The sequence below is a fragment of the Pleurotus ostreatus genome, assembly GCF_014466165.1.
Source record: "Pleurotus ostreatus strain PC9 chromosome Unknown scaffold_1, whole genome shotgun sequence".
Lineage (NCBI taxonomy): Eukaryota > Fungi > Basidiomycota > Agaricomycetes > Agaricales > Pleurotaceae > Pleurotus > Pleurotus ostreatus.
In genome coordinates, this window is record NW_023503156.1 from 1,036,346 (window position 1) to 1,062,567 (window position 26,222).

The following is a 26,222-nucleotide window of genomic DNA, read 5'->3' on the forward strand; positions in this document are numbered from 1 at the left end:
AAATAGATCACGAGGGCATATGTGGGGTTAAGCATGACTGCTCGCTTGATAAGAGGTGGTGCAACATTGATACAAATGATCCCATATTCCACAAGGCTACTGTTACAAAGTATTACATTACATACATATCGATAGAATGGAAAGAAACATGCTTCTTCATCCATTTCCGCACAATCATGTCGTCTATATATCAGAAAACGTAAGATGGGGGCTCACAGATAGAACATTGTATTTTTGAGTTTTTCGTGAATCCCCGTGCCCCACAGTTGCTGTGCCTCTTGGAAGACCTGCTGATCATCACTCGAGGTCGTAGTGCTGGTTCCACCAGAGCTACTGAAGCCGAGTAAGAGTTTATGGAGGTAACATCGTCCCCTCTCGCAAGCCAGATCGGCATAGTACGCAGGAGAGGCCAAGCTGACTGCTTTCGTGGCCCGAGCGAACATGTAGCTGATAGCGTTAGTCAAGCCCTGCAGTTGGTCTGCACCGAACTTGATCTCGTCATGGACAACATAGTAGTGGGTAGGCTTCGTCGTGCCTTGCAATCCACCGTGTGCTAATCCATGATTCAAATTAGCACATAACGAAATCGAGTAACTGAATAGCCGACCCCACCTTGTAGATAGAAGTCGAAATGGTAGACGGCGGTGATTCCACGATCGACAACCGTTCCCGGCTTGGGATTGCCATTTCTGTCGGCGTTGGCTGCTTCCGTAGGGTAGAACCGCGTGTTGTGGCGCTTGCCACAAATAACGATGGTGAGCTTGGGGTCATATCGCTTGCCGGGTTTGTCGAATTTCCTAAAGGCATCTTTCATGGATGGGAGCTCGTCGGCGACGACGATGGCGAATTGACCCTAAGCCGGAGATTAAGTAGTCAAGCAGTAGAAGAACATCCCCAGCCTACCTCAGAAACACCATCTCTGTACACGAGGATGCGAGTAGGAAGCGCGTTATTGTTGGTTGCTTGGAACGCTTTGAGCCGTTCTACCATCATATCTGTGAGAGCCGTGACCATCTATACAAAATCAATCACTGAGGCTACGAAAGCTGGGGCAAACTGACCTCTTTCTTCGTTTCCTGGATCCTAAGACTGGCAGGAAATTGTCCGAAGAGATTGTCGACGCTGGCGACAACAGCAGCGATCGAAGGAGTTCCCTTCACACTGCCAGGGCCGGGATGCGTAACGTCGATTCCTACCAGCATCGTGGGCTCTTTCTTCATCCACTCCATGCTGGTACGATCCAAGGAATGATTCACGCCGCCAGTCTTCATGTTCACTTTCAACGCCACGTTAGCGAAGTATTGCAGCTGCCCTTTCTCTTTCCGAATCTTGGCAGAATGCACGCAAACGGTGGAAATGCCGAGCTGAGAGTCACAAAGGTATTTAATGCCGGAGTAGACATGCTTGTCTCCGTTGGAGAGCATGACCATCAGAAGCTGCGGTGGTGTCTTGAGCTGCGCCTTCAAGGCGTTCTGAATGGCTGTGAGGGCGGCAGCCCGTATGGGATCACGATTATCCTTGCGAGGCAGTTGAACAACGGCGATAGGCGGGTTGTTGTTTGCCACAACGACGCCCGACTTTGAGCACATCTGTGCAAACCCAGTGATCACGTTACGTAAATCAGGATCCGTGGGACCCGCAAAGTCGTCGCGACCACTATCTTGAACCACTAGGACAGCCCAGCTCTGCAACCTGCCACCCTTGGTAAACTTCACGCTTCGGAGGTTCCAGCTAGCCTTTTCGGCGTCCACATCCGGCCGACCTTGGCCGTACTCAATTGCTGGGGGCGGGAGGATGCGCCCCGGAACCACCGCCATCTCTTGGCCTACCGACACCCCGAAAGCCCCGAGAGGTTGAGGACCCTGCCTGAAGCCGAGATGGTCTAAGCCTGGACCCACGATGGCTGCTCCGTTCACGTTGGGCGGCTTGCAGGCAACAAGAATCATGGCGGCGGTTTGTTCGTCCGTGATCTTGCCTCGAAATGGTTGGTTTGGTAGAATTGTGCAGAGTTCTGGTGGCAGCAAGACACTCTTTTGACCGCCGACATCGACAAGAGGCATGTCGGGATACTGCAACTTGATTTGGTGCTCTGAGGGAGGAATTAGTCGTCAAAAGAGATCACGTAGATCGATACTCACTTCGTAAGAAGTATTCCTCGACTGTGACCCTTCCTCCCAGATCCTCGCAGTCGAATGAATGTGTGCGAGCAGTCTTATTGGAAAGTTTCTTGACAGTCTTTCGGTGCCCCAGATGCTTCGTTTGTACCCTGACCGTCCTCACAAAGTTGCCCACATTGGCACCAAAGCTAGCATTTCGAAATTGAGTCATCGCATCGGCGAGATTGATCGCTTGATAGAAGGCCTTAGGAAGTTTCATATCAGTGACATAAATTTATGGTCAATAGATAACTGACTCACCGTCGTGCAGGCATTGACGTTGACCATAAGCTGATTGTGAGCTGGTCGTACCGAGGAGTAGAATCCACGCCACGCTTCCAAGGCGCCACCCAGTGGCTCGGGGTGCATGGCGCCTCGGAAGAAGAAGCGATTTCGTCCCACAACTATGCCGCCCGTGCTAGAAGGGTGAGTGGCAAGGATAAGATTTAACGCCGCAACAACGGGACCCCAGTCGTAGTCTCGGTATTGTAGGTCGCCAGCGAGGTGACTAAATAATGCAATCTCAGTGGCATTGAATGTATTTTGTCGATACACTTACTTCATCAGGCTCTGGAGCTCGAGTTCTTGTATGAATTTGATGGTAAGTGTGTATTCCTTTCCGCCAGGCCTTGGGGCGCTCTCGTCCTCGTCGTAGTATGGCACGGTGATTGCAAGAGGTTGTGGCAACTGAGTGGACGCGATAAGTTTTGCCGAACTGTCGTGTGCAACAGTACCCCGAAGTCCATAGTGCTGCCATGCTGGCGTAGCTTCAGCAAGTTGGAAGATTCGTCGTTTCACTCTGCGCGCCGCTGTTCCTGCCGCTGGTGTGATCGCGACGTCGTACTCGAAGACGGGGCGGTCGGATGTCTCCACGGGGAAGAAGTTCGTCCTCAACTTGATGGCCTTGCCAATTGTGCCGAACCCAGGTCTTGAAGGCAGGTCGTTGGGCTTAAGGGTCAGCTGCTTGAAGGATGCAACCAGCGCCTCCTGTGAGCCATCCAGAAGCCGCTGGTCCACATTTGCTGGTTCATTTGGCGCAAATACGCTGCGTGGACGGTGAGTCCATGGTTAGCGCGCAAACGACGAAACGTACCCCCCAGACGCAGAACCCCCGCCGAATCCACGACCCCGCCCTCCAGGGCTACCGCGACCGCCTCTATCGAATCCACCAGGGCTGCCACGCCCGCCGCCTCTATCACCAAAGCCACCACGTCCTCCACCTCGGTCCCCGAATCCGCCACCTCGGCCGCGTGGACTATCGGTTGGGCCGCCGCGTCCGCGCCCACCGCCAGGGGAGCCTCTCCCACGATCGAAACCACCACGACCACGACCACGATCGCCTCTGCCGCTCATTGGTGCTGGGGAGAACGAATTGACTTGTTATTACACTTTGAAGTGGGGTCGAACGCAGGTCAAAGGTGACTCCTTCGCAGCGCTTATACATATACTACTTCTGTCCAGTCAATCGGCACCGTCACCCGTGCTTGCAGGCAGATTAGATCTTCAGATCTTACCCAAGCTTCCCATTGTTCTAAGGTTGCTAGTCCTTCGTCACCGCAGTAGAGAAGCTTGAATGTGCTGCTTTGCAGGAACTCAGCGTGCAAGGAAGACAGTATGAAATGTATTCATTCAGTGGCACGTGTTGAGAAGCTACTGTGCCATCATACGACCCAGGATTTGGTTCTGCTTCACTAACAGAAGGGCGTACAGCATGTCGATATGCTGCGAAGTGTAAGTCGACTACGGCCCATAATGTGGGGGGATCACACTCACTGGCATATCAACTTTGTACTTCTTCCCCATCCTCACGACTTCCCCAACAATTACTTCGACTTCCATTGGCTGTGAGCGCCTGGCATCAAGGAGCATGCTGGGAACGTGGCTGTTATCCGGGTCGCGATTCAATCTCGCAAGAGCCTCGAAAACAGTCTCAGCCGTCGAGGACGGAAGCCCATCTGGGGAGTCTGGGAATCCCATTGCATGACCTAGAACACGAAGATGTCATCACAAAGTTTTATCGCAGTCCATTAGCGGCGCATGCCTAATGTCAACAGCTCTTTCATAGTTGTTTTGATCGCAGGTATTGAGTGTTGTTGAACCAGTTCGGCCGTGATAGGATACAAATATGGATTGCACTGTTCATCTTTAGAAGCAGGAGGGCTGCGAAACAACGAAGGCACGGTATATCCAGTTAGAGTCGCAAACGTTGCGAAAGAAAGATTCCAGAAGTTCTTGGCGAATTTGACGCGTTGTATTTCTGGCACGATAGTGATTGCGCTGCCTCCCCTTTGGAAAATCGATCCAAGGTCTTGAAGGAGTGCGGTCTCGTCTGCCGAGTTGGCTGAAGTGGTATGGTCCTCATGCCGGTAGATTCCTAGAAAGAGGCTTTCCTAAAGGCAGAATGTAAATATCAGATTGTACACGCTGAGAGAAGTGATTTACAAGGTCATTTGTCACCACCACATTAGGTGCAGCGAGATTCGTTCCGACATACAGAGCTGCACAAACAATGGAAGGCTTCCCCTGGTTCAGCTTGCGAATCGCATTGTACAGATCCTTCTCTACATTGAGGCCATTTTGCAATAACAAGTATGTCGGCTGTGCGAATTTATTTGTGTACTCAGGAGATAGCAGTGGAGACAGTATCTCTGGCGTTAGCCTGAGCTCTGGGACCGCCTTCGTGGTTACTACCACGTAATCGTAGGCTTGATCTGCAGCACTGGCCACGGTGTTGCATACTTCGGTACATATCAGTTCAAATTCAGTACAATATGGATGAAAACTCACGTCGGTCAGGCTTCCAATCTCTAATCTCTCCGAACTTCTTGGTCTTGAAATGGACCCCTTGATCTACGCGTCGTCAGACAACTTGGGCAGCCCAACAATCACAGGGAATACTTACCTCTAACGATACCGTAGTTACTTCTCGCTACAGCTGTGACTCTAACAATTCCACTTCTCTCCAAGATAAGAGAGTCTTCATTGTCAAGGAAGGCCGTCCGAGATCCAGGCATACGCGGCTGGCATTAGTCACATTGACTGAGAGCGATTTGGAAGTTAGCGTACAGAGAGCTCCAACAGCGCCAAATCCAACGAGCAACACTTCTTTCATCGCACGGATTTCCCGGACAGCCTGAGTGCGAGAGTCAAGGGGATGATCGATCATCGTCCATCTCTGCTCACGACATAGCAATTAGTTATATGCTAGAGAACCCTGGAAGGATACATGTCGAGTAGAGGTCTGCGGAAGCTCAAGGGATAAGGAGGGTAAGGCAGACTCTCACGAAGTATAGGCTCAAATCGAGACGAAAGAAATATTCGATCGGAATTGGGGAAGTAAATCGAGTCGCCGCCATGCTCGCGGCGAGACTAATGCTGATGTGATCGTTGAGCATCGTTGAAGGGGTCGACATAGTGTCCACACTGCGCGTCCTCAGGAAACTTGAGGATAATCATTAGTTTAGTAGTATACATACACCATGCGTTTGCGTGTTCTTCTAGGACGGAAATATGGGCGGATTGAGTGGGTTATAACCATTGCAAGTCGAAAGTCGCCAGGGTGCCCCTAAAGCCCCTTAGAGGCACGAGTCAGTCTCAGACGATGCTCTAGCTTTAATTTTGTGCCCAAATTTCTTGTGTACGCCGGACGCCTCTCTCCAGTGACTCTTCTGTTCTAGAAGGAGTTTATCCCAGCTTCGCAAGAAGATAGCGGGCTCACAGAAAGACATCAACATTTAATCGTCCAACAGACTCGTTCACTGCTTAGGACACTACAAAGGCTCTTACCACGAAGCTGGACTGAGGATGTAGGGTTAGCGCGTTCTAGGAGTGACAATCGAGAGAATTCCCTACCTCAAAGAACGCCTTGGGGGACACGCGCCGGCCGGCATGGGCCAACGAGGATATGGACACTGTGCTAATGGTGTGGTGCTTCTAAAACGAAAAGGGTCATTGAGCTAGGATTGGCGAAAGAGAGTGAAGAAAATGGTTGCATTGAATACCCTGGCTTGCTGGTCAAGGACGAAAATCGGGAGAGGGGCGAGGGGCGAATTGCGCTTAATCAAGGTCACAAAGTGGGTGGACCGTTATTCGCAGAATACCCTCGCCTCAGAGAGACAGGTTACGATTGAGAGACGAACGTAAGAACGGAGCTGTATCTTCTAATGCAAACGATAGGGAAAGCCTCGTAATCGAGGTCAGATGACATGTTGTATAACAGCTACTGCTCGCGAGCTGCAATACGACCTAATATTTGGTTCTGCTTCACCAAAAGAAGAGCATACAGCATGTCGATATGCTGCGGAGTGTAAGTCGACTACAGCCAATAATGATTGGGGAGATCACACTCACTGGCATATCAACCTTGTACTTCTTCCCCATCCTCACGACTTCCCCAACAATTACTTCGACTTCCATTGGCTGCGAGCGCCTAGCATCGAGGAGCATGCTGGGGACGTGGCTACTATCCGGGAAGCGGTGTAATCCCGCAGTGTTCTCAAAAATAGTCTCAACCGTCGAGGACGGAAGCCCATCTGGAGAGTCTGGGAAGCCCATTGCGTGACCTAGAACACGAAGATGTCATCATAAAGTTTCGTCGCAGTATATCAGTCCGTGCCTAATGCCAAAACCTCTTTCATGATTGCTTTGATTGCGGGTAATGAATGTTGTTGAACCAGTTCGGCCGTGATAGGGTGCACATATGGATCATACTGCTCGCCGTTAGAAGCGGGAGGGCTGCGAAATAACGAAGGCAATGTATATCCAGTCAACGTCGCGAACGATGCGAAAGAAAGGTTCCAGAAGTTCTTGGAGAATTTGATGCGTTGTATTTCTGGCACGATGGTTGTTGCGCTGCCTCCCTTCTGGAGAATTGACCCCAGATCTTGAAGGAGTGCGGCCTCACATGCCGAGTTCTCCGTGGTCGTAGGATCCCCATGTCGGTAGATGCCTAGAGAGAGTCTTTCCTAAAGATACTATGCGTATCAGAGTTAATATGTTAGGAGGAATGGCATACAACATTATTATGCTCTACCACATTGCTGCCTGTAATGTTTGTCCCGACGTACAAAGCCGTGCCGATGATAGAGGGCTTCCCCTTGTCCAACTTGAGAATAGCGTCGTATAGATCCCTCTCAACATTAAGTCCATTTTGCAGTAATATGTATGTCGGCTGCGAAAACCTATTCGTATACTCAGGAGATAGCAATGGTGACAGGATCTCTGGCGTTCGCTTGAGCTCTGGTACCGCCTTCGTGGTTACTACCACATAGTCATATGCTTGATCCGCAGCACTGGCCACAGAGCTACACACTTGGATGCGCGTTAATTATTTCAATTGCGTGAGACATTGTGGGTAGGCTCACGGCGGTCAGGTTTCCAGTCTCTGATCTCTCCGAACTTTTGGCTCTTGAAATGAACGCCTTGGTCTACATGTCGTGAGACAACAAGAGTAGCCAGTAATCCACAGATTACTTGCCTCTAACGATACTATAGTTACTCCTCGCTACTGCCGTAACTCTAGCCAGCCCGCTTCTTTTGAAGACGAGAGAGTCTGGAACGATCGGATATATGCGGTTCCCATTAGCCTCGTTGACGAGAGCGACGCGGTGAACAGCGTACAGAGGGCTCCAACAGCGCCGAACCCAACGAGCAGGACTTCTTTCATCCCGCAGAATGGCCCCGATGGACGCAAGGAGTAACGAGTACGGAACAAAGAGGCGGCCCGGTTGCGGAAGTTGGGCGCGTTAAGTCAGGGTACCCCTAAGACCCCTAAGGGGATATTCAATATACTCTCTCGACGGGTTGTACAGTACTACACTCCCCCTCATCCAAGGTGCTCATTGTTACCGGTCTGTACTCGACGTCGATAGATGGACTTTCAACCTCGCTCTGGAAAGTCAATGTGTGTTTCATCCATGACTCATCATCTCGCTAAAGTGTGGGCACCGAGCAGTGAGTGGCGACGTACTTGAAGACACAATAGGAAGAGCACCTGTTGGTAGTCCTCTCGTGCATGCGCGCCACGCGATTCCTTCCGCTGCGCCGCTGCTTTGATTGTTTGTATCGCACATTGCAAAATATTTCTGAGCTCCAGTGCTTCGATCAAATCACTATGTCGAGGAACGTGAGGAATTCTAGTGGGACATAGGAATTCACGTACGAATTCCAAATCATGCTCCTGTCTTTGATGTTTATGCGCGCAAATCTCTCGTATACGTGGCTCATCCTCTCGACACCTTTGTCCAGCGAGTCTTGTGTTCTAAAAGAAGCTCAGCTCGAATTCAGTGGAATGGTTACTAGCTCACCGGAAGACACCAGCATCAGATTGCATGATACGCTGAGCCTCCAGCCTTATCGCAGATGTTGACTCTGGTCCATCAGCAGTCCTATGGGTCGGTAGTATGTAAGTGCGCATTTCGGATGACCCGGCTTCGTCACTCGCCTGATTCGTTCCATGAATTCAATGCTCGTGTTCCCAAGATCGCTTGGAAGAGTCGCATGAGGTGTAGAAGGGCTGAAGTTGTCGTTGATGTGGTGGGCGCAGGCACGACCGAAGACTATTATCTCCAGCAATGAATTAGCACCGAGACGGTTGGCGCCGTGTACAGAAACACACGCGGCTTCGCCTGCTGCGTATAATCCAGGAACGACTACGTCGTTTCCGCGTTCGTCGATGGTTATAACTTCACCCGTATACTTGGTTGGAATACCGCCCACTGTTGATTGGTGAAAGGCATAAGAACACCAGTAGCGTGCACTGTGTAGAAGCTGCTTACTGTTGTAATGAACGGTGGGGGTGACAGGTATTGGCTCTTTGGTAACATCTACTCCAGAGAATATTGCTGCGGTCTCAGAGATTCCGGGCAATCGTTCTTCGATGATTTCAGGAGGCAAGTGACTGAGCTGAAGGTGAATGTGATCCTTTAAGGGTCCTACGCCTCGATCAGCCTGTATTTCCTTGGACATACTTCTAGCAACCACATCTCGAGAAGCAAGATCACGCGCAGTTGGTGCGTAGCGCTCCATGAATCGTTCGCCTTCCGAGTTTAGCAAGTATCCACCTTCCCCGCGACACCCTGGAACACGAATAGCTGATCTATATGGAGCAGAGAAGGAGAAGCACCCATCTTACCTTCCGATATGAGACAACCGGCACCATATATCCCGGTAGGATGGAATTGGACGAACTCCATATCTTGTAGCGGGAGTCCGGCACGAGACACCATCGCATTGCCGTCGCCAGTACATGTATGTGCGCTTGTGCAACTGAAGTAAGCTCTCCCATATCCTCCAGTCGCGAGGATGGTATGATGGGACCTGAATTTGTGGATCGTGCCGTCTTCCATGCTAATGGCCATGACCCCAACGCAAGCGCCCTCGTGCATGAGCAAATCCAAAACGAAGTATTCAATGAAGAAGGTCGTGTCGTGACGCAGTGACTGCCCATAAAGTGTATGAAGAAGGGCGTGGCCTGTTCGATCTGCTGCAGCGGCGCAGCGATACGCTTGACCACCTTTTCCGTAGTCGAGGGTGTGCCCACCGATAGCTCGTTGGTAGATCCTCCCATCGGATGTTCGGGAGAAGGGCACCCCATAATGTTCAAGCTGGATGGATTCAGGGGTAACCAACAGCGATACAACTGCGGTCTACGGATTCTACGCACCTCTATAATAGTATTGGGGGCTTCGCGGCACATGTAGTGGATTGCATCTTGATCCCCAAGCCAGTCAGAACCTTTGACCTACTTTCTTTGAGCGACCCATGGTTTTGTGGTTCAGTTGCAATGCACGCACTGTATCATACATATGCCATTTCCAATGGTCCTCGGTCATATTCTAGGGTGAAGACGTGAGCACACCTTCACAGACAGAGCCTGCAATAGAAACATACACCGAGCGCGGCATTAATACCGCCCTAAATATTATGCTCAATTCTACTACCATCCACTAGGATTTGGCCACACTACTCACCTGAGCAGCCACAGTATGGCTTCGAGTAGGGAACAGCTTCGTTATGCAAGCTGTTTTGAAGCCCGCCGAGGCAAGGCCGAACGCAGCTCGAAGGCCGGCACCTCCGGCTCCGCTGCAACTTGAGATGAGTACTGGATGCCTTCCCCTCAAGGGTGAGGCGACTCAACACTACAATGCAGTCGTATTCATGCTCAATCACCGGGTAGCGACCGTAGTTCCGCATCTGAGCGCTGGTGAGATTCCTCGCTAGCTTGTAAAGCAAGCTCTACGGGAGCTACCTTCAAGTTGGAGAAGCAAAGCCCTCCGCGAGCTTTGCTGTGGATTGATTCTTGAGTGACTCGACGAACCTCATTCCATAGACGATTTCGCGTTGCCTGAAACATGTCAGTATGCTTGAGTCGTCTGTGAGAGTCTAGGTCACGCGCGAAGAACCTGGGGGTTTTAGAACTATTCAAGACCCTTCATGACCCTCCAGCACGGATCGAAGCAGAATTAGGTATCTCCATACAGAAGCCATGCAAGAAACGATGGTAAGAACACGGTTGTAGATTGTGACGAACACAAGCGGTGATCAGAAAGAGCTTGAATGAAAGAGTTCAAAGGCTGCCAGTGCCAGGAGAAGCCTTCCCGCTATCCAACCTCCGATCCACTCCGATCATGATCGGCTCAGCGAGCTCCGCTCCTCTTTCTGAATGAACTAGCAAAAAACAAGCATTATACATATATAGAGACATCGTTCATGTAACGAATAAGCAATATATACATAGGTAACATCATTGAGAAAGCGCTAAGAGCACTAAAGATACAGTATACGTGATAATAAATAGTAGAGTCATCAGGCCCGGGGACCTCAGGTATCAACAAACTACCTACTACTCGATCCTTCATCGTCAGAATCAGGTAGTCGACCCAAGTCGTTGTCCTGAGATTTTGTTCTCCGAGACGGGGGTGGGTATACGCGACTGTTCTCGACGCCATGGGGACGACTGTGCACCCGACATATCGCGCTGTCCAGTGCAATCTGTTCCTCCTCTTCATCCTCCCCAAGGTCTGGTAGCCTTCCTAGTGCTCGATGTGTTGGACTCAGAGGGATAACTCCAGCTGAAGCCTTGGCTGTGATAACCCTTCTTCTCTCAACATGACCGCCCGAGATTGCACCATGCCCGCTATGAGAACTCGCTTGTAAGGTGGGGTTATGGGAGTGTGATTTAAGACCTCTCTCTGCATCTGACGGAGGGGGAGCCTGAGGAGATCCTCGGACCACTCCTGGGCGAGTGATGGTATACAAGAGAACGTTGAGGAATCCGCTGGAACAGAACATGATATCGGCGAACATGGTCGCTGCGGACGGGATCGCAGTGCCAGAGAAACTGACCCATCGCGCAATTGATATGGGGAAGATAGTGATAATGTAGACAAGGGGGTAACTATACAAACGGAACCATGAGCAAACAATAACCGGCACAAAGATAATAGAGCAACTCACAACAGCATTTGCATAGCCGTTCTGTTAGCAACTCTCGCTGCTTCGTCTCGAGCCTCTCTGGCACCATCTGAGTCATATGAATAATCATCGTGTTGCTCAGAGGACTTCGATTTAGATGCCCAACCAAATCTACCATTCTCAACGACGACGAGCCCCCGAAGGACTAGCGCGAGGAAGACATATAGTATGATTTGGATGAACGCTGCTGCCCATAACCAGAAGTACTCCAAACCAATGCGCTCCTTTGGGTACGACTCATTGATCCAACACCCTGAAACAATTAGATGAGTTCACCGCTTGATAACCCCGGGGCCCAATGTTCAGAGGACTCACAGTATCCCGTCCTACTAAAATAGGGTTTATCTGGGTTGTTTTGGTGCAGACCAGCAGGAATGGCGATGGCCAGCGTTATAAACAGCCAAATCAAACTTAGGACAATAGCTGGGACTGGGATAGAGAGTGACTTGATGCTGATTCGCGCTGGGGTATGCCAACGAAGGACAAGGACGATGAATGTGTGGCTGGCGATAACGAGAGTGGTTAGAGCCACCCCGACATCGCCCATTTGCTCCAAAACACTCTGAGCTGTGCATATTGGGCCTTTGAAAGCGACTTCCTGCTCTAGTCATGAGTTTCGTAGTATACGGAGAGACCAATACATAACATACGGCATCGATGATCCACCGAACGTTGAGGAGACCGCCTGAGTGGATGTTAATAAACTCGAAACACAATAGGTACTACAGTGCACTCACCAATGGCCTGTATTAGTTCGGCCAGCATCAGGTTCCTGAAATATGCTGACCCGCTAACATCTTGTGATTCTTGATCAACACTGATCGTATCCTCGGAGTGCTCCTTTGTGTGTTCATGGCTGGCTGCGCGCGAGGCTCGCCATCGATTGATTGAGCCATACTAAGTAGGAATCCGTGTTTGTCAACCGGAATACTCTGCTTCAACCATCACACGACACGTACCAAAATATAGAGTAGAAGGCACCCTGTTGAGATGGCTGAAAGGCTGGCTGCCTCGACAACCAAGAACAACCCCAACCGCACACCGAAATTGAAATGAGTGCTGGATTCCATGATGTGGTGGGGTACGAAATGCGTCGCACGCACCTACCCCGCCCCCGTCCTAAGTATTGAATTTGTCCCGCTTTGTTTCTGTCAACAAAGGGCGGTGTGTTTCGAGCGCTGGGGGAGTCTTGATCATGAGTCAAGGGTCGATTGTGATACGAACTTTGCTCTCTCCAATGAGTCTCCAAGTCAAACAGGACATCAAGGTACCGGAGGCTTATCACACAGCTTTTGATGCTTGAAAAGACATTGTCCGTTGGTGTCTACTCTTGTCTACCTCGGAAATGACAAGTCGTGCCTTTCAGCCAGGCAGCCTGCATGACTGCAACGGATTGCGTAACGCTGGACGATGCTGTATGAATTTACCGAAATTAGTATAATCGCCCCGGCTATCAGAACACATACAATGTCTCTACCATTGCTGTACCTCCGTCTCCGGGTAGAAAGCGTAACGACCAAGGCCGTTCCGCCGTCGACAAACACAGTGGGTTCGGGGCCGTCTGACACTTGCTAAAAGGAGCGGATATGAATGATCATATGTAGGCGCCTGGGGATAATGTTACAGACCAGAAATAAAGACGGCTTACCCCGAGTGAGCATTCTTCACAGCACTCTTGCCATATAAATCAACCAAATATCATACTACATAGCACAAGCGTAGGATAGCTTTGAATTACAGATGTGTCGCATTCCTTGTAGCGAGGAAAGAGAATCTCTTGCATGAGAGAATGGACGACCGTGGTAATGCTCAGTATAGCACGATGCACACTCTATTCATCATTGGTGCTGCGGGACGCTGTAGAATGCTGTAAAATCATGGTGACGACGCCACAACGGGAGGGCGTGATGGTGGTGCCAGATGAAGCGCCTCAGTTACTGGTGGCGGTGCACATTCTCTCAGGGTCGTCGCTGATCTGATCGTTGACAAAGGTCGTGTGCAGCTTGTCGAAGTTCTTTCAGGTCAAGATGGCGGCCAGCGTTTGGACTACCAATGAAGCTGAAGGCAATTATGAAATCCACTTCGCGAAAGCTACGGAAACCATTTTCAGGCCTGATATCCTGAAATCGCTCGAAAAGACCATCGCGGACATGGACAATGAGCTGAGGGAGTTGAGCTTGGATATTCATGGTTCGAGTTCAATCGAATATGTTGTGAGTTACATACTGAGGGTCCTGTAGCTCACCCAGAGCTTGGTTTCGAAGAGCGGTAAGTACAGGGGGAGTACTGACGAGCCAGGACTTACCGCCTCGAACAGCTATGCCCATGATACTATGACTGCGTTTATGGAGAAGCACGGATTCGAGATCACTCGGTGAGGGGGTGGTTCATGCTCACTCAATGCCGTAGCTGTGCTTACTTGCGATGCTGTAGCAACCTACACTTGGACACTGCATGGAAAGCTGTCTTCGCCCACGGCCAGGGCGGTCGCACTATTGGGATTAACTCAGAGGTTAGCCCTACCCCTAGATTTGTTAGTTCCAGGCTCAAAACGGTATAGATGGATGCTCTTCCCAACATCGGACATGCGTGCGGCCATAACTTGATAGGCATGAGCGGCATCGCGGTCGCTTGTGCCCTAAAAGGTGCCCTCCAACAGTGGGATATCCCTGGAAAGATCGTTCTCCTTGGCACCCCAGGTGTGTCCTAACCGACTTCAAGAGTGTGCTGTATCGTCGAGCGGCTCTATTGTAGCTGAAGAAGGCGGCGGCGGGAAAATCATCTTACTTGACAAAGGTGCATACGAAGGGATGGATATCTGCTTGATGTTCGCTTTGCAAAGCTCAGGACCCGAGACAAGCTACACTAACGTCCTTGAATAGGTGCCACCCCGCTCCTGGACCAAAAGGATCGCTCAGTCTGAGCAGTTGTCTCGCTTTGAATCGCGTCTCCGTCGACTTCTTTGGGCATACGTACGGTCTTCACCGTATGAACCCAATCATGAATAACCGTAATTTCTAGTGCTCACGCGGCTCTCTCCCCTTGGGAGGCTCAAAATGCTTTGGACGCTGCTGTTCTCTCATACAACAACATTGCAGCCCTTCGTCAGCAAATCAAGCCCACACATCGTGTACATGGCATCATCGAAGGGAAGGAATGGGTCCCGGGAAGTATATAATCTTCCTGTTTGAACTCATTTAACGGCGCGCTGACATAGAAGGCAGTCATTCCCGACAAATCGAAGCTGTAGTCAGTACTCTCTTAAACTAATCCTGTGGATAGTATACTAATGGTTTCCGCAGTTACTACATCCGTGCTCCTACAACGACAGAAGTCGAAGCATTGACGAAAAGGGTTCTTCCGTGCTTTGAGTGGGTCTCCTACATTTTACCAGCGTCTTACAAGCGAGGCTGATCAACGTTTCAACTCCAGGGCTGCCGCGCTCGCTACGGGCTGCCGGGCAGAGATCAAGATCACTGCTTCTACCAATGATCTCCGCCAAAACGAAGCCTTAGGTAAACGATACATTGATTCCGTTCTCGTCTATGGCTCAACGTTAACTCGTCTTCTTAGGCGAGGAGGCTGGAAATATCATCAAGGCAGGGGGCGGAGCCGTTGACTACGAATGGGGTATCAAATCGGCTTCAACGGATTTTGTACGATCGCTTTTGTTTGGACATCACACGGAGACATGCTGACAGACATATGTTACAGGGCAATGTCACTTATGGTTGGTCATAATGTCCAAGTCATGTTTCAATCGCTGTGATTTCCTTCACCAATGCCCTCGTAGCTCTACCCTCTCTACATCCCGGTTTTGGTATGACATACTTCGTTCCAAGTTACAATATTCTACTGACCGTGCCAACCTCACCGCAGCGATCCCGACTGAACTGAACGGCGGCAACCACACCCATGCATTCGCTAAAGCAGCCAGTACCGTAGCAGCACATAAAGCATGTCTTGACGTCTCCATCGCTTTAGCTGGCGTCGGGATTCGCGTACTACTTGATGACAAGTTCTTCGAGAGGGTGAGTGCAATCAATATCGAAGGAGCCTAGGATCACCGCTCATTGGATGTTCGTTAGGTCAAGGAGACTTTCGAAGAGGACAAGAAAAGGCGAGCGGAAGGATATTGAACGCAAGTATGGCAGTTATAGCAAAATGTACAACATATAGTGGACCTGTTATTGTCTCCCAGAAGTTCGTCTGAGAGCCGAGCGGTCTACAATCTGATGCGGAAGTAACACTTGGGAGCCAACACTCATACAACAAAGCAAATCGATATTTGTCACTGGGGAAGAACAAGGTTGAACGGATTAAACAGCTATGTATATACACCCAAGGAAGGTTCGTCCAAATGAAAGACAGTAATTACTGAACGTGTTCGTATATGTATATTACAGCACCACGTTATATCATGAAAGTTCTGACATATTCCAAAACAGGAGGGAACATTTAAAGGTTGTTGGCTTTCTTGACGATATCGGCGGCCTTCTCTGCAATGGCATAGACCGTGGCCTGCATGTGCGCTGCGAAGACTAGCGGGATGACGCTAACAACCGCAGTGGGTGCATATTTAGCTGCTTGCTTGACCGGATAAGTAAAAGTCTCCTTACCTTGCATCTACAATCCTTAGATTGTTGGTGCCATAGACCTTGAGGTTAGTATCGACGACACCTAAGATATAGATCGTTAGGTACTTCGATCGCGAGAAATGAATCAGGGATACTGACCTCCTGAGGACTTGGGGGCTAGGGCCGCGGTACCGCAAGGATGGAAAACGGACTAAACTCAAGATCAGGGCAAAGAACATGAGGAGGAAGTCTCTTTACATACCCCAGAAGCCTGTTTAGCGAAGCTAAATAGACATATAGTCAGCGGGGAACTTGTAGCAGATTAGTGTTGCCTTACCTCGCGAACCCATCGTCAGCCGCGTTCTCCGGAGGAGTTGAAGGGGCCTCGATTAGTGAAGCCAGAGGCTCAGCCGCTGCGATCCTGCGAATGATTTGCAACCCGGAAGTCAAGAGTTGTGAATCTATGATGGAAGACGTTTACAATCTACACGATGGAAGGCTAATGAGCCTTCACTCACCGAACGTGAAAGCGAAATAGTTGGGATCGATGATTGGGGGCGCTGTTGGGGTGGTAGAGTTGATGTGCTAGACAGATGTCAGGGGGGCATATTGTGTAGTAAGGGCTGTGCTCACCACTGAGCCACGGCTGAATGGGCGCTTGAAGCATGTCAGAACCTTAGCCAGACGTAACTTGGCGGAAAGGAAGAAGGCCTTACGGATGATAGAGCAGTCATACTGACGTAGCTCCTGCTCGGCAATCTGTTCGCAATAGTGGGGCCGCCTGTTAAATAAACCATTCAATAAAACAGCTATGCGACGTTAATGAAAGCAATACCTGGAAGGAAAGAAAACTCGATCTGGCCAACACGTCCATCTGCAATCAACTTCCGCTGAATCGGGTATTGCGCCGCCTGCAGAGCAGTTACTTTGGTCGACTTTATCTCCTTGTCGAGTTGAGCAAGAATTGTCGTCACTTGGCTTTTGGGAAGAACAGCCTGGAGGGGCTCGAATGAGAATATTCCGCCCGATGCAGCGTATATCCCAGAGCCTGTCTTAGCACTGTCATAAAAATATAAGTTATACATCACCCAGAAGGCGCTAGACGGTGGAAGCTCACTATAGAGCAAGCTGTTCATCATTGAACGTTGCGTTGTTAACGACTTGGTCTGCAAAGTTCCAAGTAAGTGACGGGTCCGAATGAAATAGATATTTGATACATACCCCAAGTGAATGGGGCGGGCTCTTTCAAAAGAAAGTCTTGCGAAATCAACATGTGATCCTATTCTCCGTTAGACCTCGATGTGCAACGAAAGCAGGTCAAACGCTACCTGGAAGTTCTCGCCAACCCCCGGCAAGTCCTGTAAGACGGGGATTTTCAGTTTCGTAAGCAACGCCTTTTGGCCGATGCCAGAGAGTTCCAGCAGCTGTGGGGTCTTGATGGAACCTAAGGATGGCCTAGGGGTCAGGGAGGCCTCCTATGGTTCAACACTACTCTCACCGGTCGACAGGATCACCTCTTTGTTGGCCTTCGCCGTCAACGACTTCCCGCCGGAGGTGAAAGTGACCCCTGTAGCGACGAGATTGTTCCCATACTTGGTAAGCAGAATCTTTGTAGCCTACGACTGACTTGAGCACTTCTACTATTTGAGCACTGATTATTGATTCACGTACCTCTGCACCAGTGAGAACCAAAAGATTCGACCGCGACTGCGCCTGCGAAAAGTAAGCAGAGGCGGAGTACGACCTGACGCCCTTAGGATCGACCGAGCGGGGTGACTGGAAGATGCCTGTTGCGTTGCCCGAGTCCTAGGCGCAATAGTACATAATCAGAGTGTATCCATACGCAAGACAAACCATTGCGTACCGGGTCCGGATTTACAAATGCACCAACGCTCGTGAAGCTGGTGGCAAATTTCGCTGCGAGATCAGGTAACAGAAGCGTCTCCTTGGTGTTAAATCCAATCTTGAGGGGCCCATTGTTACCCGCGAAGTTCGTATTCAAGCCCGGGGCAGTAGATGCGCCCGGCAATACGTTCGCATCTCCTGGTGAAACTGTTTCGGATTTCTTGAAATAGGACATCAGACCGTTCCAGTCCCAGCCGGGGTTGCCTAAGCTAGCCCAAGCGTTGTATTCGTCGCTCGACCCACGGCCGAAGACCATGAAATTCACGCCACTCGAGCCGCCTAGCATCTTGCCTCTGGAGGAGTATGGTTGATTGAGCTGTAACTTCTAACTGAACGTCTTGAACGAACCTGGGGAAACCAACGACTCGATTGCCAAGACGGGTTTGGGGAACACTGGCAAAGTTCCAATCGAAGCTGGAATTACCAAGAACCCTACCAAATAAGACTAAGAGGGACGTTAGACGACTAGCATCGGGGCAGTAAAGTTTAAATATTAACATACATGGTGTGTTCACCAGCGGCTCATCAGGGAAGGATTGACCAGCTTCGATGACCCCCACGGTAACGGAGGAAACTTCAGAAAGTCTGCCATGGTGTAAATTCAGCGGCTCTCTGCGACATGAAAGCCTTACCTTGTCGCTATAGTCAAACCCGCCGTCCCACCACCTGAAGGTGGAGTAAGAAACTGTGCCAAACAAAGATGAGGTGAAAATAGAACCTACCAACAATAAGGAAGTCAAATGATTGTGATGCGAAGGCAGCAGCATCGTTGGTTAAACCTCAGGGAATGGATTGAGTGAGCTGATGTACGCATACGACTGGAAGTTATATATAATCACCATGCGGGCGCGCGGCTTGTACGATCGCAAAAGTGGTGAAAAAGATCAACTTCCCCCACATCATTTTGTATAGGAAAGAGAAGGGAGATTATATCGAGGAAGCTCCAACAAGGTCCTTTTGAGTAGTCAGGAATGTGAGATTCCACCTCGAACCCCTTGGAGACTTCTTCTGTTTGTTTCCAAGCTGCCGGATGGTTCCTAAGCAGCTTCTCCAGTTAACAGGAAGATCTTCAGCGTCAGAAGCAGCAGACAAGATTGCCAAAAGGCACGTCATTGTGCACACATCAACGGTTCCACTGGCTTGGTGTACGCTTCAATAGTCGGTGTAATGTTTCATGCTTGTACGGGTAGAGCTCGAGCCGCTGCGATGATTGTCAAGCGACCTCCTGGATTTTAGCGGCGAATAAATGCTCGTGTACCACATGCAACCCAGCACGATAGGTCCATAGATCCATAGATCAGAGACAGTGAGAATAGAATATTGATGCGGGGTGTCGCGTCGCTGTCTTGCCGACTGGACCGAGCCCGAGTTGGTTCAGAGTCTACATGTGGTCCCCGGAAAAGGCAGCGCCTTCGAAAAGATGGAGAACCGAAAGGATCAGGATCTGCTGCTGCGTGCTTGATATGTGCTTGATAGTTGGTTGATAGCCGTCCGCCATCAGCGGTAGCAAGATTTGATCTTCCTGATGCGCCTTTCTGCCGCTACTATGGATCCGAGAACGAAAAAAGTCTGAGCGGTTACCGTAGTTTTCACAGTACCTAACGCGGGCGGCGATAGGCTGATAGAAACCAGCCTCCCTTCGAGAGTATGACAGTCGATCCTCTTAGAAGTGAGTGGTTCAGGATCCCATATGTCTTGACACGTGACCTCGACGACCCCAGACGACGCCCGCGCGACGAGGTGCCGTCTCACCACAAATCCAATGTCCTCAGAATCTGATATTCATGCCTTTGTCGACAAATACAAAACTCTGCTACTTGAAGAACGCAATGAAGAGATTGAGCGAAGCTCGCTCTCACTCTCAAATTGTGGCCCCAAATTGCTGGAACTCAAAGGACTGGCCTTGGGCGGTTTGGGCGTTGTAGAGATGAATATCGGACTCGGTGGTAAAACGTACGGTCGCATTAATCTTCAGATCATCTGCATGAATTGATGTCGTTTCAAGTCCAGTCTTGTGGAATTGGAGCGCCCCCTAGCCCATCATACGACGCCGAGCTTTCCTCCTCATACCTTCAGGTATGCCACGCATATATTGGGCAAGGTTTGCGACAAAGTTTGACACAAACAAGGCCAGGAGACTTGGCCAGGATAGAGGCAAATGCTTCATCTAATGCCTCCACGAAGAAACCGAAGAAAGCCACTGCACCAAGTGATGCGAAAGCAGTCGAAGGTGTCGTATACAAGGTGCATAGTATATGCACCCAATATCTTCAGATCGGAGAAATCAACGGATCTCCCAGGTCTCAGACACCCGGATCGTGATAGCAGTTGATCAGTCGGATGCATCAGACGACATCGACTTGCCTCAAGTCTGCCGTGTCCTGAAATTAGCAAACAGCGTGACATATGATCGGTATACGCGTCCACTTGCTTGAATTCTGTCAGAGCTAACGGTGGAGGCAGGATGAGCAAAGCACTCGAAACATTAGAAAAGACTGCCGTGCGTACTTCTCATGGGAGGCTGAGTTGTGGTTAACAATACTGTGAGCAGACTGACCCGAAATACAGCGCCAATAGAACTCGGTTGACGGAAGTACTTCTGGGCATCACGCAGCCCTCGAAGCCTCTTCCTCTCCCTGGCATCACGTTTTTCGACGAGTCGCTTAATGAAAGCCAAAAGACAGCGGTGAGATTCACCTTGGAAGCCCCGGAGGTGGCGTGCATACACGGGCCACCGGGCACTGGCAAAACGCACACTCTGATCGAAATCATCCGCCAATTGACTTCGGTCTCACCTGCGAATCCCAAGCCGCAACGGCTGCTGGTCTGTGGTGCGTCAAACCTGTCGGTCGATAATATACTGGAACGGCTGCTTGCGCTGCCTGCGGTGGATAAAGGCGAGAAGTTGAAGGTGACGAGAGTTGGCCATCCGGCGCGGGTGATGGCACACCAGGGTGTCCTAGAAACCACGTTGGACGCCAAGGCAGGACGGTCGGAGCAGGTACTTCATCTCAACCGTACCACTTTCCATTCGGACGCTTATTCTGCCCGATCACGCAGGCCGCGCTCGCTAAGGACATCAAGAACGAAATTGACGCGGCCATGGGGGTCCTCACAGGCAAGGGCAAGGGCGTGAAAGGCAAAGGCCCCCGCGGCGCTGAACGAAAGAAGCTCTGGGAAGAAGTCAAGGCGTTGCGGAAAGAGTGAGACTCCACTCATGACTCATGCCGTTGCTCCCGCTCAGATAGCCTCCACGGCCTCCAGGTATCGCCAGCGCGAAGGGGGCGTTGTGAAGTCTGTTCTCGGGGAATCGCAGGTAGGGAGCTTCTCGCCCGGTGGTTGTACGCAATCAGTTAACACAGACTGACGTGCGCGGTGTAGGTTGTGCTCGCCACTTGCCATTCCTCGGGCGGAAGACAGCTGAACAACCAGCAATTTGACGTCGTTCTGATCGATGAGGCCACCCAGGCTTTGGAAGCGGTAGGTTCGGCCTCTGGTCTTCTAGTAACCTTGTCTGAGCTTGGCGTGCGTATGCGTATGAAGGTGTGCTGGATCCCGATTTTCAAAGCCAAGAAATTGATCCTTGCGGGTGACCCGATGCAATTGCCACCCACCATCCTCTCGATCAACGCACATGAAAAATCGAAGACTCAGGCTGCTAAGAGCAGCGGCTCGACCGCCTCAAAGACCGTATCTAAGGCATCTCCTAAGCCTGAGAACGACAATTCAGACATAAGCGATGACTCTGAACTTTCAGATGACGCGGAATCAAGTCGTACCACGCAAGTCGCCTCCAGCACCGCTGCGGCCAAAGGTCGAAAGGCCTCACCCGTGATTCGTCCACCTCGGACACTTGAGACTACACTATTCGATCGGTTGGAAAAGATGTACGGCTCGAAGATCAAGCGCATGTTGACTATTCAGTACCGGTGAGCATGGATCCAGCGTGTATCCCACTCTACACAAACCGACCCTGTGGCTGACCTTTTACCCAGAATGCACGAACAAATGTGTACTTTCCCATCCAAGATGCTCTACCATTCCAAATTGAAGTCGCACTCCTCGGTGGCAGGCCATCTATTGCTCGACCTTCCGAATACACACGCGGATTCAGAGGAAGATGAAAAGGATGTTCTCGCCACGCCCGTGATCTTCTTCGACACCTCCGGTTGCGAGTATTACGAACGTGTCGATGGAGAGGGTGATGAAGGCAGCCGATCGAACGAAAATGAAGCAATGGTCGTCAAACAGTGGGTGGACAAGCTGGTGAGACGCTAGCTAACTAAACGATCGAAACTTTCTGAGCCCGCGTAATTCACAGGTTTCGGCCGGCGTACTCCCAGAGCAGATAGCCGTCATTACACCGTGCGTCTCTTTTTAATGAAGCATATAAACAACGGACCCATCTTGTCCCTCGTATTTAGATATCAAGCTCAAGTCACTCTTCTCTCCACGCTACTTCGACCTGTCCACGGGCAGTCGCTCGAGATCGGGACAGTGGATGGCATGCAGGGCCGAGAGAAAGAGGCTGTGGTCATCAGTCTGGTCAGAAGCAATGACAAGGTAAGTTTACCCATTGAGCCAAAGTCACAACGCATCAATGCCTCAACTCCTTTTTCCAGAGAGAAGTCGGGTTTCTGAAAGAGAAACGCAGGCTAAACGGTGAGCGCCACTTCCTATATATACCCCCCGCATACCACTGAAATGTTTGATTAGTTGCGATGACTCGAGCGAAGCGAAGTTTAGTGAGTGCCCTCATGTTGCTTGATCTATTCTTTCCTGACATTCGAGACTTAGTGCGTCGTGGGTGATTCGTCAACTATTTGCCACGGCGGTGCTTTTCTGAAGAAATGGCTCACGTGGTTAGAAGCTAATGCTGACGTACGATACGGTGGTCTGGACTAATCAATCGAAAGGCTCTGTCACTGGCATATGCTAAGATTTACGCTATGCTAACGAATCCGAAACTGGCGGACAATACTAAAATTACACCCCAGATAATGACGGAGTATGTGGTCACGGACTAACAAATAACTTAGAACACAATGGACAATACTAATACTCGTCAACATCGGATAGTGATGCATACTCTGAGACCGACTGGGTATCTTCGTACTCGGCTACCACCTCTCGCATTGCAAATCGCATGATCGGGGTAATGGGAACCAGCCTTGGCCCGACGATAAAGTCTTCTTCCTCCTCCCCATCGACTCCGTACGCTTCCTCCGCGTAGGGCTCAGCAGTGTATCTTGGCTCTGGCATCTCACGTTCCGAAATGTCGACTAGCCCGTCGCTATCCTCCATAATGATGGGTGGCGGTGGTGGAAGAAGCTCGACGGCGGTTCCGCTACTTTCCGCACCCGCGTGAGTCCCAAGAGCTGCGATTCCGCTTGCGGATCCCATAGCCCTGCTCCTGCGGTCATCCCTGTCTTCTCTCGACACGCAATCGGTCCAACGTAAATCCAGCACCTTGCCCTTTACCATGCCGTCAACCTCGCGGACGCCGATCTCCCTGCAGAGCAAGAAGTAGGGCAGAGATATGTTGCCGGGTTGAGTGATCCGGCTCATGACCTTTAGAAGGTGCATGGCGGTAAATTCGGCGGAGTTTGACGGCGCTGACGTTGGAAACACTGCGCGGCTGGAGTCAGAATAATGCGTCTTAAGATATCGAGATAGCTCACTTCCTAGACCTGCGAACCCGTCATTCAAGACAGCAAGTGAAGATGGCGGCCGATTCAATGGAGAATATATCTTGAAACCAGCCGGACCCAACGCCGGATGCAACGACTCTGCATTGGTATGCCGCGATGTCGGACTTCCTGCAGCTTGACGCGCTTTGTCTTTTGAGTCTTGAGAACCATTGTCTGACTGGGAGGAGTGAATGATATGGAGATTCAGGAGCGCGTGAGCTTGAAGAAAATGGGAACTCTGTTTGACTGAACGGGGCGTTAGCGTCCGGACCCTTGGCACTCTTGAACGAATACTCACTGTCCAATGTCCCGTTGGAGTTGACTGCGTATCTCGATCAGCAGACGTTCAGGTGAGGATTACTTCGGACGCACTGTAATCGTTGATGTAGTCATGCCAATGCGCAAGCTTTCCTCCAAAGGCTTCGTACAATCGTTCGAAGACAAGACTTTGTCGCAGGTGTCCAGGAACGTTGGGTAATATGTGATCACGGTAGTATGTGCGAGTTTCGCTCTTCGAACAGTCGCCAATTGTAACAATCTACAGTTCCATTAGCGGCTTGGAAGCTTCGACCAACTCTGAAGAACCAACCTTGCAATGTTGCATGACATTGAGCTGCCTCAGCCACGTCTGGTAGAAAGGATCGCTCGTGGCATGTATGACATGACACAACCTATCCTGCTTCGTTAACACCAGCATCGAATCCAAGAGGCATTTCATTGTATCAGAGGATTGAATCAACGCTGGCCTGGAGGGTGGTAATACGAAAAGAGTAGAATTATTACCATTTATAGAAATCCCCTAAATAACTAAATAACTCACAGTTTGTGGGCTTCGTCGAAAAAGATCACTGGTATTTTCTTGTCTGGGATCGTGCGTTCTTCTTCTTTCTCGGGGACCTCCCTCGTATTTTCCGTTGCGGCCGATTTGGTCTTGTGCGAAGAACAGCGTTTGAACCGACCACTACGAAAGAAATTCCACCTCGACTTTTTCCCCACATTGTTCCTAGAGGCATCGTTGGGAGTCCCCACTCGGGTTTGGGATGACGTAGTTTCCTGAGAGTTCTTCCTACGGGTGTTGGCGCCATGGCGGCTCTTGGAGTGATCGTCTTGCGACGTTTCAGGTTTGAATTCCCAATATTTCAATAGAGAGCTCTATAGAGCGAACCGGCTAAGCCGGAAAGCGAAGCAGAGAAAAGGGAGAAGGAAATACCTGAAAGAGTTCCATGAGCCTCGCGATGTCGCTTGTCTTCACCTTTCCATTGGAGCCATTTCCATTCTGCAAATCCATCGTGCGTTTTTCGACATTCAGACGATCATGCTTGAGGAAGATACAAGCGGAATTAGTACTAGGATAGAGCGTGCCCGGAGAGAACACCCACTTTGAAGCTCCATGCTTCTTTTTCGAAGTCCTCATACCCCTCCATTTGCTTGGCGATCTCCTCGAAGTATTGTTCCATTTGCTGGCTCAGGCTCTGGTAGAGACTACCAAGATCGGCGAAGCCGGCTATACGGAGGTCGAAATGCAACACATGGTACTTAGGGTTGGAGAGAACTTCTCGAAGAAGAGTGGTCTTCAAGTCAGAGCGTTGGTTTAGTCAACCCGAAGCATGTACATTGATTTTGGCAAGCTCACCTTTCCGACCGAGCTAGCACCAAAGACGACGGTAAACGACGGTTCTCCGGCCAAAGCCCTCTCAATCGCGGTCATCTCGGCCTTGCGAGGAAAGAATCCTGGAAGGCGAGAGAATGTATGCTTGGGCCGAATCTGTGCACGTTCTCTGTTCTCCTCTATCTCCCGTCGCGCCTCCTCCAACAGTCTCTTCGACTCAGTTAATGAGCGTACGGTTTCGGCAGGCTGGAACGTCATGATGACTTAACAACATGAAATCAATAGAGCAACTCCGCACTTACGTTGGTTATGACACTGAGTATTTCTCCCATTCCGAAGAAGTTGCGTTTGTGGATGTCTACACCAGCGGGTATATAAGAGTTGCGATGGCGAGGGATGTTGCTGCGAAAAAGCCAATGCAGAGATGGCAGGATATTCTTGGGAGCCGAAGCAGACGAATGCCTGGAGGTTGGCCGCCTGGCCGTAGTATACTGCGCTGGCTGGTTTCTTAACGCTCTGCTATTGGTGTTTCCGTGCGATGTGGGTGATAGCGGCATGAAGTTGGATCACAAGCGAAATATCAGTTCCACGATGAACTATAACTGAGGGGGTAGCAGAAAAGAGTGGTATCGTATGAGACATATGAGCAAGGGCCTCATATGCATGCCTTCGCATGTGCCCGGGTATGAAATGTGCGTCTGTGACATGGCTCCATACACGCTGCATGAAGCCTCGAGGAATCAGGATGGCGGTGTATCGCTTGCATGAAACAGCCTTGCAGGCTCGTGGCCTGGAGTGAATGAACATATCC

General features: G+C 50.4%; 10 protein-coding genes across 10 annotated transcripts; 2 read left to right on the forward strand and 8 right to left on the reverse strand.

Moving 5' to 3' along the window:
* Nucleotides 1-212: 212 nt before the first annotated feature.
* On the reverse strand, nt 213-3,509 carry PC9H_000351 (uncharacterized protein; the record flags this gene model as incomplete). The annotated part of the gene is made up of 8 exons (XM_036770009.1): nt 213-553; nt 613-853; nt 904-1,014; nt 1,062-2,089; nt 2,139-2,361; nt 2,418-2,664; nt 2,716-3,201; nt 3,250-3,509. The coding sequence occupies 8 exons, from the start codon at nt 3,507-3,509 to the stop codon at nt 213-215; spliced, it is 2,937 nt and encodes a 978-aa protein (XP_036635854.1).
* A 297-nt stretch (nt 3,510-3,806) lies between these two features.
* Nucleotides 3,807-4,133, reverse strand: PC9H_000352 (uncharacterized protein; the record flags this gene model as incomplete). The annotated part of the gene is made up of 2 exons (XM_036770010.1): nt 3,807-3,878; nt 3,930-4,133. The coding sequence occupies 2 exons, from the start codon at nt 4,131-4,133 to the stop codon at nt 3,807-3,809; spliced, it is 276 nt and encodes a 91-aa protein (XP_036635855.1).
* Nucleotides 4,134-4,183: 50 nt separating this feature from the next.
* On the reverse strand, nt 4,184-5,170 carry PC9H_000353 (uncharacterized protein; the record flags this gene model as incomplete). The annotated part of the gene is made up of 4 exons (XM_036770011.1): nt 4,184-4,546; nt 4,599-4,894; nt 4,944-5,006; nt 5,059-5,170. 4 exons carry the CDS (start codon nt 5,168-5,170, stop codon nt 4,184-4,186), a joined length of 834 nt encoding a protein of 277 aa, XP_036635856.1.
* A 1,205-nt stretch (nt 5,171-6,375) lies between these two features.
* Nucleotides 6,376-7,821, reverse strand: PC9H_000354 (uncharacterized protein; the record flags this gene model as incomplete). The annotated part of the gene is made up of 7 exons (XM_036770012.1): nt 6,376-6,453; nt 6,507-6,718; nt 6,772-7,120; nt 7,171-7,466; nt 7,520-7,582; nt 7,645-7,707; nt 7,776-7,821. 7 exons carry the CDS (start codon nt 7,819-7,821, stop codon nt 6,376-6,378), a joined length of 1,107 nt encoding a protein of 368 aa, XP_036635857.1.
* Nucleotides 7,822-7,916: 95 nt separating this feature from the next.
* On the reverse strand, nt 7,917-9,852 carry SDH1_1 (succinate dehydrogenase flavoprotein subunit; the record flags this gene model as incomplete). Its single annotated transcript, XM_036770013.1, has 8 exons — nt 7,917-7,925; nt 8,125-8,266; nt 8,317-8,415; nt 8,462-8,525; nt 8,582-8,872; nt 8,933-9,232; nt 9,289-9,760; nt 9,820-9,852. The coding sequence occupies 8 exons, from the start codon at nt 9,850-9,852 to the stop codon at nt 7,917-7,919; spliced, it is 1,410 nt and encodes a 469-aa protein (XP_036635858.1).
* Nucleotides 9,853-10,722: 870 nt separating this feature from the next.
* Nucleotides 10,723-12,700, reverse strand: PC9H_000356 (uncharacterized protein; the record flags this gene model as incomplete). Its single annotated transcript, XM_036770014.1, has 7 exons — nt 10,723-10,814; nt 11,000-11,553; nt 11,613-11,883; nt 11,946-12,228; nt 12,281-12,315; nt 12,368-12,527; nt 12,590-12,700. 7 exons carry the CDS (start codon nt 12,698-12,700, stop codon nt 10,723-10,725), a joined length of 1,506 nt encoding a protein of 501 aa, XP_036635859.1.
* A 957-nt stretch (nt 12,701-13,657) lies between these two features.
* Nucleotides 13,658-15,769, forward strand: PC9H_000357 (uncharacterized protein; the record flags this gene model as incomplete). The annotated part of the gene is made up of 16 exons (XM_036770015.1): nt 13,658-13,820; nt 13,871-13,898; nt 13,948-14,004; nt 14,064-14,142; nt 14,191-14,329; nt 14,385-14,457; nt 14,513-14,602; nt 14,652-14,800; nt 14,855-14,879; nt 14,933-15,001; nt 15,063-15,145; nt 15,204-15,286; nt 15,345-15,360; nt 15,424-15,450; nt 15,510-15,661; nt 15,719-15,769. 16 exons carry the CDS (start codon nt 13,658-13,660, stop codon nt 15,767-15,769), a joined length of 1,284 nt encoding a protein of 427 aa, XP_036635860.1.
* Nucleotides 15,770-16,088: 319 nt separating this feature from the next.
* On the reverse strand, nt 16,089-19,015 carry PC9H_000358 (uncharacterized protein; the record flags this gene model as incomplete). The annotated part of the gene is made up of 20 exons (XM_036770016.1): nt 16,089-16,185; nt 16,250-16,310; nt 16,367-16,418; nt 16,470-16,491; nt 16,545-16,668; nt 16,726-16,792; nt 16,841-16,864; nt 16,924-16,988; nt 17,043-17,266; nt 17,325-17,373; nt 17,429-17,486; nt 17,536-17,651; nt 17,706-17,823; nt 17,879-18,013; nt 18,072-18,405; nt 18,461-18,557; nt 18,615-18,697; nt 18,745-18,778; nt 18,835-18,891; nt 18,952-19,015. 20 exons carry the CDS (start codon nt 19,013-19,015, stop codon nt 16,089-16,091), a joined length of 1,881 nt encoding a protein of 626 aa, XP_036635861.1.
* Nucleotides 19,016-19,874: 859 nt separating this feature from the next.
* PC9H_000359 (uncharacterized protein) lies at nt 19,875-23,017 on the forward strand (the record flags this gene model as incomplete). The annotated part of the gene is made up of 16 exons (XM_036770017.1): nt 19,875-20,065; nt 20,123-20,188; nt 20,242-20,356; nt 20,413-20,525; nt 20,576-20,612; nt 20,664-21,113; nt 21,173-21,315; nt 21,377-21,428; nt 21,494-21,592; nt 21,656-22,041; nt 22,108-22,378; nt 22,434-22,477; nt 22,537-22,675; nt 22,735-22,774; nt 22,829-22,857; nt 22,910-23,017. 16 exons carry the CDS (start codon nt 19,875-19,877, stop codon nt 23,015-23,017), a joined length of 2,283 nt encoding a protein of 760 aa, XP_036635862.1.
* A 150-nt stretch (nt 23,018-23,167) lies between these two features.
* On the reverse strand, nt 23,168-25,968 carry PC9H_000360 (uncharacterized protein; the record flags this gene model as incomplete). Its single annotated transcript, XM_036770018.1, has 9 exons — nt 23,168-24,048; nt 24,101-24,124; nt 24,175-24,340; nt 24,392-24,548; nt 24,623-24,954; nt 25,013-25,120; nt 25,182-25,373; nt 25,436-25,657; nt 25,714-25,968. The coding sequence occupies 9 exons, from the start codon at nt 25,966-25,968 to the stop codon at nt 23,168-23,170; spliced, it is 2,337 nt and encodes a 778-aa protein (XP_036635863.1).
* Nucleotides 25,969-26,222: the final 254 nt, after the last annotated feature.